At 44.7% G+C, this 18,996-nt stretch overlaps 2 protein-coding genes across 3 annotated transcripts in view; both read right to left on the bottom strand.

Moving 5' to 3' along the window:
• Positions 1-2,625: 2,625 nt before the first annotated feature.
• Positions 2,626-6,378, bottom strand: ndufaf4 (NADH:ubiquinone oxidoreductase complex assembly factor 4). The gene is made up of 3 exons (XM_012854094.3): positions 6,189-6,378; positions 5,984-6,075; positions 2,626-3,875 (listed from the first exon to the last, which is right to left on the bottom strand). Exons 1-3 carry the CDS (start codon positions 6,322-6,324, stop codon positions 3,570-3,572), a joined length of 534 nt encoding a protein of 177 aa, XP_012709548.2. The 5' UTR covers positions 6,325-6,378; the 3' UTR covers positions 2,626-3,569.
• A 6,912-nt stretch (positions 6,379-13,290) lies between these two features.
• dse (dermatan sulfate epimerase) overlaps positions 13,291-18,996 on the bottom strand; it is a 55,759-nt gene continuing 50,053 nt past the window's right edge. For both annotated transcript variants that reach the window (XM_036147117.1, XM_036147118.1), the window contains 2 exons: positions 18,133-18,340; positions 13,291-15,154 (listed from right to left, as the gene is read on the bottom strand). In XM_036147117.1, coding sequence (XP_036003010.1) covers positions 13,408-15,154; positions 18,133-18,340 — 1,955 coding nt within the window. In that variant the 3' untranslated portion in view covers positions 13,291-13,407. The remainder of the gene's footprint in view (positions 15,155-18,132; positions 18,341-18,996) is intronic.

The raw sequence follows: 18,996 nt of genomic DNA, 5'->3' as shown, positions 1-18,996 counted from the left end.
GACTTTAACTAGGACATCATTCTGTCTTCAGTATTAACTTCGTCCTAGGAAGGATCAAACAGCCAATGAAAGAAGTCTGTGTGGTCCATCAGATCTGTACTGTAGTCAGAATTTACAACAACATTAGAGTCTAATTTTTGGATCAGTTTTCAGAATTGTCAGGCCCCAGACTAAGACCACCATGTTGGATGGTCATGGTGTCCTTTTCCTGAAACCCTGTGTTAGATTAACCTCCAACAGGTTTCACACACCCGTCTGAAAATGTTCACTTTTCTTTGGTTAGTCCACAGAATATTTCTCAGGAAGTTGTGGAGATAAACAAAGTGTTTTTTTTGTTTTTTTATTGATTCTGGCCTTTGTCTTCTTTTTGGTCAGCAGAGGTTTTGGCTTCTAAACTCACCAATGGATGACGTTTTTCCCAGTCTCTTCCTTATCCTTGATTTATATGTTTTCTCCAGTTATAGATTATGGCTCTCACTGGTATCTCATGCGATAACGAGGCCAAACGCGGGGGCCACCCTGGGCAAGTTTCCAGTCCACCAAAGGGCTTGTTTTCACCTGATTTCCTAGATTAAGAGCACAATGTGTGCTTTTTAAGACCTTTGAGCCTACTTCATGTTGTCAGACGGGTTCTGTTTAAGTAACTTCTTGATTCTACAGCTCAGGCAGTAATAAAGCCTGAATGTGTCCACTGTCCAGTGGGGCTTTCTAAAGGATGTGGTGAATTAAAGAATTTAGTTGTGGCTCAAGGAGGAGAGGGACTATGCCTGGTTGGTTTCTTCCTTTAATGAATGAAATCACGACTACAGAACAGCATTTTTAGCTTTGCTCAGGTTATCTTTGTCTGACATTGAAGTTTGTTTGATGATAGGAAACGTCTGGGTGTCACAACAACAAATAAACTTGGAAGGAGCTGTTCGGTTTCACAGCACTGCATGTCATATACTGCATTAGAATAAAATAATGAGGTAAATAGCTTTAATCTAACCTGGTATAATGACAGAATGTTAAGTAACTTGAATGCACGCTAGAAACCCAGAGCAACCGCAGATACGCAGTAAATGCTGAAATCAAAGGAACAAGCTCTGCAGAGTTTTCCCCTTACACTGAAAGCAGATCAGCAGCACTTCCGGAAGCAGCTGCACTCCAGCTTGACGTTCTTCGTGTTCAGTCATAACTGACACCCCCAGGAGCCAGTGACAGGGGCCAAAGTGGACTCCTAAAAGGTAGAGCAGATTTTAGGCGTCGTCCAATAGGAGAGACAGATGGCAGAATGATGGGCGGGACCTGTTTTCTCAGGAAGGGCCTGTTTTGGGCATGAGAGGATGCTGGCTGTGGCTGGGCGGAAACATGGAGCAAGTGTGAGTTTAATCAAGCTCAGAACCCGTTTCTGACACATGCGCGTTTTAAAAGCTTATTCGGGTTATTTATGATTTGTCTGGACTGTTCAAAATGCTTGTGACCGAATGTTCTCCAGTATTTCATCAGTTCTCAGCATAAACTCAGCTGTTCTGTAGAGGGGCTTTAGTGATTTGTCAGAGAACAGTAGAAAGCCAACAGAACCGACCAAGAAAACCCAGCAGACCAGTCAGGGAGAGTTGCTGAGAACGTCCAATCAGAGTCAGGTTACGTTTGCCTCATTTAATGTTGGCCTTTATGTAAAACACTATGTGGTTTAAAACTACAACACTAAAACCATGAAACTACTGGTGGCAGCATCATGCTGTGGGGATGCTTTTCTTCAACCAGGTCAGAACTACATCAGAACGGCTTAGACTGCTTTAGACTCAAGCATAACCATGAGTTAGAGTGGCCTAGTCAAAGTCTGGACCTAAATTGCCTGATAATGATGATGTGGACCAGTCTGCAGACCCTAAAGACCAGCGCAATAATCAGCAACAGCCAAGCGTGCGTCAACTCCTCCTGTTTAACCAGTGAACTGCATCCAAACCAACAGGTTTCATCTTTCTAGCTGTTGGACACGTTTAGACAAACAAAGCAAACTATGGTGAGTTAACCTGTCTGCTCATGACCTTACTGACCTCTGCAGACAGGAAGGAGCCGAGAGTGGCAAACATCCAGTCCCAACCACGAGATAAACGTTAGGTTAGTTATCAAGACAAAAAGCTTTGAACGCTGAATTAAATCAGCAAATTCTGCAGAAACAGATCAATTCAAGGCTGATTCTAAGCTGCTGAGTGATTTCTGGCCATTTTTATTCTATTACTCTCTTGCGTTGTTACTGTTTAATAACGTGTGTAAACTAGTCATCCTGGACTTCCTCCAGCCTGTAAACCTCCTCCTTCCCTGGCTCCATCCACCAGCTTCCTGTCCCCAGTAACGGTTTTCTGCTCTCTGCGCCGTCTTTATAGTAGAGCAGCTAGAAAGCAGTGATTAAAAAAATAAAAATAAAAAAAACACAGCCAGTTGTTTCCTGGTCATGAAAAACAATTCGACATATAGGGAACAAGAGAAATCAGTGACGAGCTGAACTACCTCCACACCAACAGGAGCCTGTTCAGTTGTATATCAGATGATTTGTGGTGGTGAGGCTTGACAGGAAGTTATCCTGGTTAATGTGAAGCAGCTTCAGCAGCCTTTAAATGACTCAGATCAACAGGAGAATGAAAGCCAACACCAGAGACAACAAAGATTTATTCTGAAAACATGTGCGTTTATGCAGCTTTATGATTCCACAGGTTCGTTTTAATTCTACCCCCCCTCCCTCCATGCCATTTAACTTGTTCCCCTCCTGGTTGACTGATGAACACCGAGCCTTTCTGCTCTGTTCTGTCCTGGGTAAGGCTGATCTATGACTGACGGTGATGAGTTCAGGTGTTAGCGCAGGCTGGACGTGTTCAGAGGGAAACGTAGCAGTGAGCTTTATGCATGCTCAGGGTGTGTGTGCCTAAGGACATCTGAATCTGGAGCTTTTCACTGCAGCAGAGAGAACAAGAGGAGGAACTTTGGGCTGTTATATTTTAGCATAAACCATTCAAAAGTTTAAAAGTGAAACTTTCAATCCATGCAGGAAGAACTAAAGGTATTTTGTTGTTTGTCGTTGCTAAGGAGACATGGGAATGGGCAGATGTTGGCTCTTATTGGCTCAGGACAGTGCGGTTGCTACTTAGCGCCACAGAGAGGCGCACTGATCACCCGTCAGGAGGAGAGAGTCCGGTTGTTTAGGTCAGTGGGTTCTGTCTCTGAGGCTAACACACAGCTGCTCTACTTGGCTGACATTTTAAATAAATGATGCATTCTGGTTCTACATGGCTGGTTGGGCTTGTGGGTCCAACCCATCACAGAACCCTTGAACCCTCTACACCGGGTCACTTGTTCTGTCTGCTGTGCGTCTTTAAGCCAGCATGATTTGTGTCTGATTGGTTTAATATCAGCCGTCCTGAATGGATCGCCGTTTTCTGATCCATGCATGCGGTTCTTTCCTGCAGGAAAGCTAAAAATCTCCCATCATTCCACCTAAACATCGCCAGACTCCTGAAACTCTAGTCCCTCTCCATCTCCAGCACCGGAGAACATGAGTGAGTTCTCCGTTCTCCGAGCCTCCAGCCCTAGGAAGCCTTTATCTGCTTGGCAGTTCTGGTCTTGGGAGGGATGATCTCCACCTTGAAAGGGATGAAGAACTCCACCACAGACGTCGTGTCCTTCAAGTCCAGGGAATACTCCTGAGCGATCTTCTCGGCCGTCCAGGTCCGAGGCTGGTGCTGGTGACTGCCGAGGGCCTTGAGAGCCTCGGCGATGGTCAGCTTCCCTTTGGGGACGTCGTGGAGCTCCGGCAGACCGAACCTGTGTCCTGGGAAAGCGACTCGGAGCGGCCTCCGCTCGGCTGCTTTCCCTACAGCCACGTCCTGCGTGACCTACGGGGAGATCACAGGGCAGACAGCGCAGCGTGAACCACTGGAACATGACCAAACACACATATTGGTCAGAGCGCCACAGACACAGGAGCCCACTATAGCAGGACTGAGACGGCACCATCTCGCCCATGTCACCAAAACAAGGAGGTCAGTCTGCAGCTGCTTGCTAAACTGCTCCCAGCAGCCCCTGGACTTCCTCCTACATTCTGGGTTGGTAACTACTGGTGATGGATTTCTAGTGACGGACAAACAGGGGAGCAGAATGTTCAAGCTACCGTATTTTTCAGACCATTAGGCACACCGGATTATAAGGCGCATTACATATTTTTCCCAAGTGTGTGATATCACTCCGCCCCTCCGGTAGGGTGACCAAATGCCCCCGATTTCCGGGGACAGACCCCGTTTTGAACGACCTGTCCCCGTCAAAAGCTGTCCCTGATTTCAGTGTATCATGATGGAGTAAAAAAGGTTTAGCACAATAAGAGGTATTTACCCGGTCCTGCTGCTGTCCTGACATAGTAGAGCTTTACCAAACGCACCTTCCCTGCCCCCCGTCTCAGTTGTAGTTCTGACAAAACAAGCCAACCCCAGGCAGAGATTCTGTAACCTGACTCCGCCAGATAGATTTGCTCCGCATATCCATCTGGAAACCTTCCGTTGAAGTAATTTTGGGAAGGGGCGAAAATACTGGTTAGCTGATTGGCCTATGTTGGTGATAGACGGGCCAAATGAACCAATCAGATTCGTTGTTGCTCGTAACAGAGCGACGATGAAAACACAACCACAAGCCAAGCTACTCTTGCTGCTGCAGGTAAAGGCTCGTTAGCTCAGCAAAGAAATACTCTGTAATTCCGATAAAACTTGCTCGATAGCCACGCTAACGCTAGTTTCATCGGCTGAAGTCGCCATGTTCTTTAGACTGAACTGTCGCGCTTCCCGTTGCGTCACACCTCAACCCGCCTCAAAGCCAACGCTGATTGGACGTTCGTTTGGTGAACGGCTCCAAATTTTCTTTAACGGAGAGTAGCCAGACTGATCTGCGAGTGAAACCTTGAAAGCTCGCGAGATCAGGATGGTCTCACGAGGCTAGAGATTCTGTGCCTAACGAAATCAGAGACGTCCCCAGTTTTTATTAGAGAAATCAAATCTGGTCACCTTACCCCGCTGTCTCCTGAAAGGGAGAGCTACTCGTCTCTGCTGGAAGGACAGAGTAGTTGGACTACACTGTCCTGTTTCTAAGATAAGGCCAAAATAAACGGAACCTTTATGCTGAATTAACTTACTAGGTTTATTGTTGCTAGCGTGTACTCCGGGCCTGGGCTGCCTTACATGAATGCACTTTACGTTTAGCGGCTTCATTGCTTAGTCATACTTATATATTTGAACAGAATTTTGAGTGCATTGTACCCCATAAAATCAGTCAGTAAGCACAACGGTAATCATAAATAAGACACACTGGATTATAAGGCGCTCCATCAATTTTTGCAAAAATGTCAGGATCTTTTGTGCATATTGTAGTCCGAAAAATATGATAACAGAAAATGATACTTGTTAATCAAGTGTCATTTTCTGGTTTGCTGGTTTCCATTTAGGGCTCTCAATTCATATACATGCCACACTTTTAAGATTTCACTTAGCATAAATGTAGCAATCATATATTATTTTTCCTCTCAGTTCATACTGCTCTACTTTGTGTTGGTCTCTCATTTAGAATCCCAGTAAAATACGTGAAAGTTTGTGGCTTTAACCTAAGAGAATGTGTAAAAGTTCAGGAGGGCATGAAGAGAAGTCCCTGAGACATTCTGAGCTCTGCTGCCATTCTGGCTCTGACAGAGGGACAGAAACGTCAGACTGGGACAGAGACAAGGACATCAGACTGGGACAGAGACAAGGACATCAGACTGGGACAGAGACATCAGACAGGGACAGAAACAACAGAATGAGACAAAGGTATCAGACACAGAGACATCAGACTGGGACAGAAACAAAAAGAATGGGACAGAGACATCAGACAGAGAGACATCAGACTGGGACAGAGACATCAGATAGAGAGACATCAGACTGGGACAGAGAGGTCAGACACAGAGACAGGCAGGACTCGGTCTGACCTCTGTAGCTGCTGCTGGATCTGTGGACTCCACATACACAGTCCTGAGGTGTTCCAGCAACGACTCGTCCTTCTTCTTCACCGACTCCGCCGCTGGAACACAGAGAATGAGCTGGTTAAGGCACAGCACGTAAGACAGGTCCAATAGAACCGTGCCCGCAGTGGTTAATGACCCCTGAGGTTACACAAGCAGCTCAGCCTCTCACCCTCGGAGCTAACGGCAGACGGCGGCGCCTCGGTCTCGTGCCGTGGCGCTGCCCTCGGCTTCTCTCTGGAGATCTCTCGCAGCGCGCGGTTCTCCACGTTGAAGTTTCGGAACACCCGCGCGAGCCGAGCACCCATGCTGGCTATGTCACAAAAGTCCGCTGTCCTTTACAATAAAGTTCCTTCACTCTACGGCGAGCCAGAAGGGTTATTTAAAGAAGCGAAAGCAAACGAAGAGAACCGCAGCGACACCGCGCGTCTGGAGAACCTTATTGCTGACAATTCAAACCATTAAAAAACAAAAACAGAAGAAATTTTCATCTGGAGATAGACACCAGCCCCCATCGACCCTGCACACATAAGCGGGTATAGATTATGGATGGAAGGATAAATGAATGGATGGATCTGTTTCTCATGATGAGTGGGAGTAATTATTTCACCAATTGTGGTAAAATGACAACTCTACAATTTTATGTACCAGGACATCTTAATAATTATCCGCCTAGTAGAAGCCAAATGTGCAACAATCCAATTGTTTAATAAATATTCATGTAGACTGTGAAACATAATCTTGGAAAAAAAGGTAAATAACCCTTTAAACATTTACAGGTGTATTTCCAGAGTATAGTATATCGTAAAAATGTTCAATAGTTGTTTTCACTCACGTCAGTAAGTGAAACTCATATTATGTAGATTTATTACACAGAGTGAAATATTTTGTGCTCAATTTTTTTGTAATTTTTGTAAGTCTGGCTTACAGATAATGAAAACACAGAATGTCTCTGACTATCAAAACGTTATATAAGATTAATAAAATACAATATTTGAAACAGAAATATGCTCTCAACTCTTTGCTGGGGCTCCTTTTCCATGAATTGCTTCATCAGCAGCGTGGCATGGAGGCGATCAGCCTGCGGTTCTGCTCAGGTGTAATGGAAGCCCAGGTTGCTTTGATAGATTCCTTCAGGTCAACTCCATTGTTGGTCTGGTGTCTCTCATCTTCCTCCTGACAACACTCCATAGATTCTAAAGGGTTTAAGTCAGCCCAGTCTTGTGGCCAGTCAGGCACAATAACACCACAGTCATTGGACCAGCTTTTAGTGCCTTTGGCACTGTGGGTCGGTACCAGGTCTGGACTGAAAATGAAATCAAGATCAGGATACAGCTTGTGAACAGAAAAAAGTCCATGAAGTGCTCCAACATCTCAGAGTAGATGTCTGCCTTGACTGTGGACCTCAGAAAGCCCAGTGGATCAGAACCAGAAGATGACATGACACCCGCATCTTTACTGACTGTGGAAACGTCACAATGGACTTCAAGCAAGGGGGATTCTGAGCCTCTTCTCTCTTCCTCCAGACTCTGGGACCTTGATTTCCAAAAGAAATACAGAATTTACATTAATCTGAAAACAGTACTTTGGAATATTGAGAAATAGTCCAGTTCCCAGGTAAGACAATTTGGATTATTGTCTCAGGTTCAGAAGTGGCTTGACACAAGGAATACAACATTTGTAGCCCATGTTTTGGCTTTATCTGTGCGTAGTGGCTCCTGATGCATCGACCATGTAAACAGGATTAGATCATTAGAGTAGTCCATTCCTTGTAATGCTCCTCCAAATTCATGAATAGATTTTGTTTGACAGTTTTCTTAAAGCTGCAGTTTTCCATATTGCCGGAGCACCTTGTCTTACCGCACGTTTTCCTCACACTCAACTTTCTATGAATATGCTTGGACAGGACTCTGTGAACAGCCAGCTTCTTTACCATTGACCTTTTGTGGCTTCATCTTCCCCATGATTGTGTCACCCACTGGCCCAGATTTAGACCATTTAGAGGCTCAGGAAACCTTTGAGTTAATCAGCTGATGTGTGACATCAGGGTGTGACATCACAAGTTTCCAATATTAACCTAAAATATTCTAAATTTCTGAGAAAATGAATTTTTAGTTTCCATTATCTGTAAACAATATCAAAATTACAGGAAATATACAAGCTTGTTAGATGTACCCGTACATTATATATTTAATTTTTTTCATCATACTTTTGTTCATAATCAATTACATCTGTAAAATGCCTTAACTTCCTTTGAAAAAGTCCTTTGTATAGTATTTTACCATCAGATCTCAAGTTAAAAACATCCAATATGCCTCAGAACTATTTCAGCTGTTCTACATGCTGTTACAGCTTGAGGAGTTATTTTACTGTGGAGGATACTTCAGAGCCCTGAGCCTGTGTAAAGTCCAGATGTGTCCAGTAGGTGGCAGCATTCAACGTTCATTATGATGTCATTTTACAGCTAAATCAATGCGACAGAGCTGGTGGCCCCTTCCTGTCTTATTTGTTTTAGACTGTCCCAATCACCAGCCTGTTTGCCAGCCAAGTAGCACAGCATTTTATTTCTCCTTGAATAAAAGTTCTGAAACGTGAGCTCAACGCCGACAACAGAGGCCAGCCTCATGTTCATGTGCGGGGAGGCTTTGGAGACACATCTGGAATGGCTCAATCTCCAAAGCACCCAGAGCTCTTTCCTATTTTTTCCAAAGAAATGTCCTGCAGGGATGGTTCCCAAAACCATTGCCGTTCTGCACATGCCAGAAACATGGCTGTTTTCTCTCCAAACCAAGCTTTAGTCCACTGATGAGGAAACACTGATCTGAGACCTGGTGGCGTATCTACCTGAGAGGGTCTCCCGATGGCTCTTCATCTGGTTACAACTGGATAAAACTGTTTAGTGAAGCTCAGCTTCGTAAAGAAGCACTATCAGCAAATCATTATGATCCACATAGATCCACAATGGATCTATGCACCTCTCTGGAGGTGCATAGATCCATTGTGGGGTTTTCCTGGGAGGTTTGAGCAGGTGGATGGTTCAAGACCTGAGAGAGATGAGGAAAACAATATGGTGTGCATGTCAATAAATTACATTACCACTTGTCAGGAATGGCTTAAATTGTTTTGGTGATGTATGCTTTACAATCACATGTTGGGTACATTGGTAAATAACATTTTCCTATGTGACATTTTAAAGAGCATAATGTGGGAACATCCACTGTCCGATGACCTTCTGCAGCTGTTGGAATCTGTATGGAGATTAGAAAGGAGGTGGCTGTGATTGGCTGAGTGTGGTGGTTTGAACAGGAAATGCTTCTGTTCTATAAATATTCGAGGAAACTGTCATCTTTCAAAGTATCCCTGAAGCTGACTGGGCATCTGTAACCAGCTAAATAAAACACACTGCTTTATCTTCTTTTCCTGACTTCACTGCCTGCCTTTCCAAAATCTGCCTCCACACACCAAGAATATGACTCATTTCAGTAATTCAATTTAAAAAAAAACATTATTTACTCATAGAGTGATTCAGTTTAAGGATTGTTAATCTATAAATGGTACTTTTAATATAGAGTTGTCATGTTACGGCCTTCACAACCACAGGGAGGAGTACTGAGTTAGCAGTTGTCCAGCAGTCACTGACACGCTCCACACAGAGGTTAAGCCACAAGTTATTGCTAACCTATCCAAGGTTGTTTGGAAAATTGAGTGGCAGGACAAAGTGTGGTTGAAAAAAAAAAAGGTACACAAGCACTGTACCCGGGTACATGGGCTATGATGACTGCTGGTGTTGGGCTGTGTCTGAGACAGTCAGGAGCATCTTAACCAAGCTAAGCAGTGGAAGGACTGGACTGTTTCCCAGTGGTCCAGCTTAGTCTGTGGTGTGGTACGGTAGGTTTGCCTCATTGATGAGGGGGACCAGAGTTCATCATCCAGCGTAAAAACTCAGCCAAGTCAGTGGGCAAGTTGTAATGACTTGAAATTAGATGAAATTCTACGTGTTGAAAATCCTGACAGGTTGAAATGAAAGAACCTGGTGAAATCTACTTTTCTCTTGACCAGGTGTCAGCCTCTCACGTCTACTCTTGTCTTTTAAACAAATACATTTAATCTGACTATTCTTCAATAGCTGGACTGAAAAGTCCAATCAACAGAATCAAACTGGACTGGATCAGGTGGACTTTCACTGTGATCTGCTGAAGGAACTTTGTGAACCCCATGGTTAAACTGAGAAATATCTGTTTTTTGCGGATCAATTTCACACAATAATCACTCACAACACACACCGACTGTACTGTGCACTTTTATTTACAAATAGTACAGAACGAGAACAATGACCTGCTACAGCTTTCAGAAGTCTACACGCCAATGGTCAAATGCACGCTTTTTGGGATGTTAAAAAATGAGCTTGATCAATCTTCCCAAAACTCTTTTAATTTGACATATATGTTGATGACAATGTTGAATTCAGTTGGTAATTAAACCCACATGTGTGATTGAAAAACAAACAGACAAAAATTTTTTGCAAGTGTGCACACCCTTAAACCGAAACCTTTCTGAAAAACATTTGGTTCAACTTTAGGGTAAAGGTTAAGGTTATCTGTTCATAACACTGTGCCTGGGTCAACATCTGTAATGCCAGGGCTTTTTGTGTACACTGCTCCTGACTGATACCTTTGTAAATGAGCTCCTTCTTGATCCTCAGTAACCCATCTGCAAAGCTGAGGGATGCAAAAGAGCAAAGTTCAGGAAAACCCCATAAAGACAGCTGGAGCTTATCTCAGGTTGACTATCAGTGGTGGCTGGTGGGACCTCAACGTGTGAATTCAAGGGAGTGCACATCTATGCAAACAGGTCATGACAGCTTTTATTTTTATTGTTTCCTTTTAAAAAAATGTTTTAGTTTTAGACAGAAGAAGGTGTGAAATGATCGATCAAAGTCCCATTTCTCATCTCAAGAACCATGCATTTTAACTGGGGGGAGTGGAGGAGGGCAGACTTTCTGAAGCCATTGTATATCTTACTTTAACACATCCACATTTAAATGTGTCGCTATAAACTACAGCATATAAAGCTAGAAATATGTCAAGTACAAACGTGGTGGCTGAGCTATAGTGGCATAGCTTTGGACGTTTGTGATAGAGCAGGAGCCCTGGATCCTGGGAACACAGACATGGCTCTGAAGCTCCACAGAAGCTTCGTTGATCCAGGCTGGCCCGCTTTTATCTCAGCCATTCATCAATCCCTACATGGAATCAGTTGTAGTTCCTGAACAAACATTCCTGAGGCAGATCCTGACACAGTTAGGGCCACTGTTACAAAAATACTCAGGGATTCTAGGAATAGAGCCATATTACAATTCAGACTCTTGCATCATTAGGATTACAGAAGCTAAGCATTTTTTTTGCGTATCAAATCAAAAAATCTGGCGCATAATATAAAAATAAACTTTGTCATGTCAGGACAGAGACAAGAGGTAACAAACTGGGGTGAATATAGAAACGGCAACACAGTGAAGCAGTGACAACAGCTCTAGTGAGAGGACAGAGAAGGTGCCTTCAGGAAGTCAAATTTAACAGTTCCTGTTTGGAAACCTGGGCTGATAGAACGGAAAAGCATTAAAGCCTTAAGGATTTCTCTAAATCCGTAAAACAGTGCCTGGTAACCAATCATGTCCGCGGTCCTATACAGATCAGTGTCTGTTGCGTCTTAATGATGATGTCTTCTTCCGGGTCACTTTAGAATCATAGATTTAGAAGGTGCTCCATCAACCAGCCTGGAGCTGCACATGGAAGTTAGCTTCTGTGGCTTAATCTGAAACACAATTCACGTGTATAGTCCCTTTAGATAAATTGATGCAATGAAAAATAACAGGATGTAGAACCAGTAAGCATCATTTATTTAAAATGATTATTTAAAAAGCAGCTCTGTGTGTTAGCCTCAAACACGGGACTCATTGACTCTAACCTCAACCACACAGTTAGGACCTGACTCTCTTCTCCTGGTGGTTGATCAGTACACCTCTCTGAGGCTTCCGTTTTCCTGCCTATTTGCTATCAATACAATTCAATGTTACGACTGAGGGACGAATAAAGGGCCCTTCCATACTCAACATGGATCTGGCACATCAAAAAAATATTTTTACAACACAAATAAGGATGTGATCCTGGCAAATGTATCCAGCTGCAGCCCTGTACAATTTCTGCCTCTTTGGTCATTTTGCTGCATATTTCCTTCCCTGAACCAACACAGCAGCAGGGTAGGATAGGGTTAGCTTCCTACGTTTTACTGCTCTAATTGTCAGCTTCAGCCTGGCTCACCAGGAACCTGTGTTATTATTCATGCATCAGTCCAGAAACCAACACCATTTTGTTGTAATACTAACAGGATGTTACGACAATCCTTTTATCTCATCTTATTAACACTAAACAGAGAAATAAAAGAGGGGGAGCATCATCGCTTCAGTATTTATTAGCCCAGTGGTTCCTAAAGTAGGGGACGCACCCCCTAGAGGGGGCATAGTGTAATTTTTGGGTTATTTAAAAAAAATATATTGATGACAATGTTGAATTCAATGACACAGTAAAATAAACAGTTCAACTTCAAACAATTACACTTTAAAAGTGGTAGTTTTGTGATTTAAAGAAGATTGCCGTTAATTTTATTGTTATAAGTTTTATTGCAGTTGGCTTTACGTCGTTCAACTGTTGAATTGATTGTTGGAGGGGTGCATGAAAACTTTCTTTTAACTCACAGGGGGGCCCACCAAGTAAAGTCCGGGAACCATTACATTAGCCGATGGAGCCTGCAGTAGAACAGAGTGTGATCCAAGCAGCGCTTTGTGTTTGCCTGGTCGGCTAAAGCCCAGGCGAGATGTACTCACCATGTTAGCTTAAAAGCTGTTTTGGTATGGGAGGGGCTGATTGCCTGTCATCGCAGTCAGTGGTGCAACAATATGGACAGATGTGCATGGGTCGGTTCACATCGATTTAGATGCAAACTGGTATCTTTCAATAATGGAATTTTTTAGTATCAATTATTTTTGACAACCCTAGTAATGAATGCTGCAAGCTCAATAGTTAGAACTCAACTGGAATTAGAAGAAGATCCTAACAGAAGCAATGATATTCAGAGGCTCAGTCAAGAAAAGGAAAATGACAATAAAATCCTACTGATGTGAACAGAAAGTGGAGCTGACCAAGCACGTCTTATCTCCATACGCTTAGCTCTCTCTTTTTATTTCAATTTGGCTGTTTTCCAGGACATTTTGGAAGCTTTGGTTTAACAGTGGCCTTAACGGCGTGCCATGAGGCCTGGCTCAGCGTGGAGTGGAACGGGTTTTCAGTTCGCCCTGAACACACGGGGCGTCCTGTCAGGTGGAGGTGTTCACGGTGTCAGCACTGCACGTGGGAGCAGGACGAGTAGAGGTAGAGCAGGATGAAGCAGTCGATCAAGACGATGGCGTAGAAGCACCTCTGTGTGTGCAGGCTCCGCCCCCTCTGAAAGCGCGTAAGCAGAACGGCCAGCAGTAAGAAGAAGGTGGCGGTGTTCAGGAGCAGGAAGAGTCTGATGTAAGAGGAGGTACCAGAGGCTCCTTCGCTCCTCGCTGTCCCCCCCATGGGAACCTGCTTAAACCGGCGGCCCTTAACAAAGCCCCCCTTCCTGTTTCTTTGACCATCTGGATAATCCATGAAGGCCCTTGAATCTGCGTCCCCCTCCTCTGGACTCTCCTCATACGTACGCTTTGATGTCCTCTGTCTCTGATTCTTTTCGTTGACCTCTATCTGTGCAAAAATGTCCGGCAGGCTCTCGGACTGCTTTTCCTCGAGGTTTGCCCTCCTCCCCCCTTTGCCTTTGTTCTGTTTCTTGGACCTGGCAAACATCTTCTCGATGACCTCCTCTGTCTTCTTCTTGTCGGAGAACTGGAGGAGGCGCTCGGCGGTCTTGCGGAAGCTGGCGGAGTTGAGGACCCGTCCCAGGATGTGTCTCTCCATCTGCTGGAAGACAGGTTTGACGTGCTGGAGGTTGTCCTCCATTACGTTGACGTACTCCTCCACTTCTGCGGGCGGGTCATCTCCGACGGCTGCTGCTTTCTCGAATGCAATCTTTTGGTGGTCCAGCAGCACCATGGCGAACAGAGGCTTGCTGGTGACCTCTCCCGTCAGAAGGTAGACGGTGTAGGTGTGGTCTTTGGTGGAGAGGTAAATGTCCACCCGCTGATCATCTCCACGTAAGCTGAAGCTCTGGACATCCATGCCTGGTCCAAAGAAAATGTAGGCCACCCTGGTGTGAGGGTACCTCAGTGGCATTGTCACATTTACATAGTTGGAGCCGTTATAGGGGTACCCTCGAGGGTAGCTCCAGTACCCCACCATCCCTTTGTTGCTGGAGTTTGTGTCATCCATCCAGAACATCTTGTATTTGTCCTTCCCGTGAGTTACAAACGCTCCATGAACATCATCCACCTTCAAGCTCTCAAATGGCAGCTCCGTGTTGTGGAAAAAGGCGCTCATGGCCCTCGCCGGGCTCTCGGACTCCAGGTGGATGTGGTCGACCAGGAGCAGAAGCTGTGGGTGAAGAAGGAGCAGGTTCCTCTGGAAGTTCCTGATCTTCAGTACTGGGTTGTAAGCAGAATGCGCCTCGCCTCGGATGAAGACCATCCCCTCTCTCCTCATCGCAGCTTCCACTCTGCCCTGGGCATCCGCTGCGAGACCCATCTTGTACTTTAACCACTTAGAGTCGCAGGCTTCTGTCACTTGTCCAGCCCAAGGCTTAAAGCAGCTCCCTGAGAGGGCTGAACCAAACAACAGCACGTTGTTTAACAAAGTGTACTTGGGTCCGTACAGCGCCTCCGTGATGAACGGGACACCGTTGGGTGCGAAGGTGAAAGAGTTCTGATCAGGATGCTCGTGTCCCGCGTTAAAGTTCCTCCAGCCTTTGATCCACTCTTTGTACTTGTTGTTGTGAACAATGTCAAAGATGGCGCGTCCCCCCAGCTTCCCAGACTTGAAGGAGAGGAAGGAGCGGTTGGTGCCAGAAGGCAAGGTGCTGCCGTACGTCACCACACCCCAATCCTCGAAATAGTGGAGCTGAGACGTTCCAAAATCTGCTGGGGGTTTGGGGACCAGGCCAGGGTCATACCTGCATCACAAGGAGAAACAAATAATCAGATGGAGAAAAATATATAAAAACAAAGCATCTTTAACCACTTTGAAAGGTTGAGTTGTTCTCTGGGTAATAATAGTGTTCATCCATCCACTGTCTGCACCTCATCTGAGATCAGGCTGCTGAGGTAAACATCCATCTCACAGCACCCTTCTCAAGCTTCATCTGCAACATAATAAGGTATTACCAGGCCAGAAGGGATATGGAATACATCAGTGAGTTCAGGGTCTGCCAAGAAGTATCCCTCCACTGGGACGTAGCCAGCAGCCCTACAAAGAGAGGTTTCCTGAACCACCTCAGCTGACTTGTTTTAATGCAGTAACATCCAACGTCTCTCCAGATGACAGAGCTCTTCCTCCTACCTAAGGTTGTCAAGTCAGCCCCTGAGGAAGCTCATTTCAGCCACTTGTATCCAGGATCTTGTTTTTTTTTTCAGTTATGAATCCTGATTCCTGAACACAGGTGAGGGTCTGGACAGGTGTTCTCACCATGACAGACCGATGAGAAAACCAGTCTGTGGTTGTCGATTGGAGACTCCAATCCATCTCTCCATCCCCTGCATCACTCTGTCATCATTCGCAAGGAAGACAAGTTACCTGTATGTCTACTCTTCAGGCTCACACTCATGTACCACAATAATTGTCTTATATTAGTACAACAACAGCATATTAGCACTCATTTGGGGAATCCTGAATTAGAAACAGCAGCAAAAACACTGCTGCAAAGTTCATGTCAGCTGTGTGCAAATAAGTTGAACGTTCGGCTTGGTTAAAGGTACCACCTGCAGAGTTCTTCTAGTGCAGGTAGTGCTCAATGGCTGGGGTCCTGGAAGATACGCGTCCCTGTTATTCAGATGGCTGAAGGACCTCCAAGGCATACGGCCAGGTACTACATAGTCGAGCTAATAGTCTGATCCTGCTGTACTGAAGCAGATACATCTACATGTTGCCGGACGTCAGCCATCTAGGACTGGAGTTAGACCCCTCTACGTATTCTAGAGCTCCCGTAGCTTCATTGTACTGCTATAATTTTTTGCATTGCACCACCTGCTGTTTAGGAGGGGGATTGCAGTGCTGTATCAAATGAAAAGAAAACGAGGGGGACAGCTCATGAACACCGCTTATTTCTGACAATGAAGGGTTCTGCCCTGAAATTTAAATAATGACCAGATTGTGCTTCACAATTTGAGTTCTTATCCAAATCTTTGTTCATTTTAGACATATTAACAGAAATGCAGAGCGTCATCCAAAAATGAAAAATGCCTATTTTGTCATTTTACTTTTTCCATTTTTCTGGGAACCGAAGTGGTTTCAGCTGCCAAATTCCTGTTCTCTGAAAGTTTGTGATGTTCTATGAAAATTTGTAGGAAGTGAACCTTAAAAATGTGAAGTACTACAAACATAAAATAATTAATTCTACGCTCGGAGATTCTTTACCCCCGGTAAGAGATTGGTGGAATCTTAACTGTTTGTGAAACACAAAAAGAGCATTTTAATGCTTTTGTCCTTCGATGGAGACAAACATAAAAACTGCAACATGTAGACTGAAGTTTTTCACTGCAATTACAGAATCTTCTTTTCTTGACACTAATCTTGTGCGTCGTCTGGGCTTGTGAGCTGGACCCAACCCTGAGTCACTATGTGATATGTGATACGGAGCGTCTGATGCAGAATAAACAAAGACCTTAAAATTAGGGATGCATCAATGTGAAAATCTGGGCTGACGGCGATATGAATAGTGCTGTTGTGTGATAACCAACATGTATGAATATGACCAAAACAAACATGTGACCACACAAATACCACAAGGCCAAGCCTCTCGCCTCCCCCTCCTAAAACACAGAAACAAATGGCAGCAATATGGAAATAACAGTTAATATCAGCCCGGATCGACAGCGATATGTTACAGAATGATTGACCACTGTTAATGCTGAACAATCATGCATCCCTACTGAAAATAACTCAGTAGGGGATTTAGACCTGCAACTGGAAGCAGATATGAGTGCTTTGTCAGAGCTGAAGACCAGGGGCAAAGCTTGATGACGCCAATTCCCGAACTATTTTCAGGACAACTTACAGACTTAGACAACTTTATTGTCATTTTGTATGTACAGAGCGCATACATGCAACAAAATGTTGCAACAGCTTATAAGAGTATAGTGAGATTCGGGGTGGAATAGGGCACCGTTGCAATGTAAAAGTGCAGCAGTGATCAGAATGATAAACAATGCAGGAGAAAAACTGTGTGCAGTCACAGTGTGCAGGAGAATGGTCAAACCGTTTTTTGTGCAAAAATAATGGTGCAAAAAGGCATTTGTGCAAAAATGCATTAACGTTGAGTTGCGGATAATTAAAAAGGAAACTAGAAGTTTGGCAGCATTGGTAATGCCAGATAGAGATGCAGGTAAACAACTGTGCAAAGGAGGCAACTCCTAGCTGGCTGCTGAAACTCCCTCTCAGCATAGATTCAGACAGGATGTTCTTCAAAAAAAGATAAGACTCATCCAGTAGAGGACACTAAAACAGAAACATCTGAATCCGCTCATGCACAGAGCATAGGGCAGGAAGCCAGCCCTGAAAGCAAAATGTCAAACTTCCTGGAAGCCTGAAGGACTACACATCAGTTTAGAGGCTGAAGCCACAGCATTAAGACAGGAGGGATAAACTCAGCTGTTGTGCAGAGTGCAGTATTTGGATATGTTTGTACTTATTGGTGGCGGCAAAGGCTCCACATCTCCAAAGATGGCAAAATGCTACATTTAAGTCCTTTTAAGTCCTCACTAAGAGCTGGAAAGGATTCAGTCGGAATGAAAAAAAGCATTTATCCTAAACAGCGATGATTCGTTTTTTAAAGCAGGAACACGAGTGCATCTCATTATTTACAGCAAGAGGGCATGTAAGGTCCACTGGCACCAAAGAACAGTTTCCCTCCTGAAACCAAAACCCGCAGCTTACCAGAGGAACTCTGTGTGCAGCGTGCACCACCGCTGGCCCTTTCCAGCCTGCCCTGGCCCTTCCGTAATCCTGTTCTGATGAATCAGGTCCGCCAGCCAATTCCCACTGCCGTTACGCAACACGTAGCGGTCCAGGAAGACCAGCTGGCTCTCTGGCCCGTAGAACCAGTTGTAGTTGGAATCCGCCACCGCCACAGTGCGCTGAAAACCTGCCGACACGAGCAAAACGGAGACAGAACGTTAGACGTAGCAGGCGTCCTGAACTTTTTCCCCTTCTCACACAATGAAGGGAGAAGAAAGCAAAAGCAGTCATAGGAGGAAAGAAAAGCTGGATTTTTCAGTGTAAATGAAGTCATTTAAAGATCCCTTCAAACAACATGTGGATGCCCTGTAGATCGCAACAGCGCGCCACACAGGACTCCTTCCAAAATCTACGGCCTGCGGTCACCGCTGTGATTCTGTTCACACTGTTCTGTAGTCTGTAATTATGTTAGAACAGCCCTGGATCCTGGTGCTGACAGCGTTCTATGAAACCAGCGATAGTAGCTACAGCCTGTAATCACAGTCAATCATTTCTCGTCTGGGAAACAAGCAACACCAGAAGCAACGAACCAAAGCACTCCTCCCCCCCTCCCATTTTTTTTCTGTTCGCAAACAGACGTCTACCTCTCTGCTGTTCCAACCCTGAAAACTAGGCTCAGAAGATTCACAGCGATGCTGCTCCGTTCTCCCGCTTCCCTCCTCGGTTAAACGTGTCGCTGTTCTTGCAGTTTATTTATGGGTGTACGATCTAACAGAACTGAAATGTTCTATTCTAAAATGCACAGAGAGGAGCAAAGGTTTGTCTCATATGTTCAGCCATTAG

This window comes from Fundulus heteroclitus, chromosome 15 (assembly GCF_011125445.2).
Source record: "Fundulus heteroclitus isolate FHET01 chromosome 15, MU-UCD_Fhet_4.1, whole genome shotgun sequence".
Lineage (NCBI taxonomy): Eukaryota > Metazoa > Chordata > Actinopteri > Cyprinodontiformes > Fundulidae > Fundulus > Fundulus heteroclitus.
This window is presented reverse-complemented; position numbering and strand designations above follow the sequence as displayed.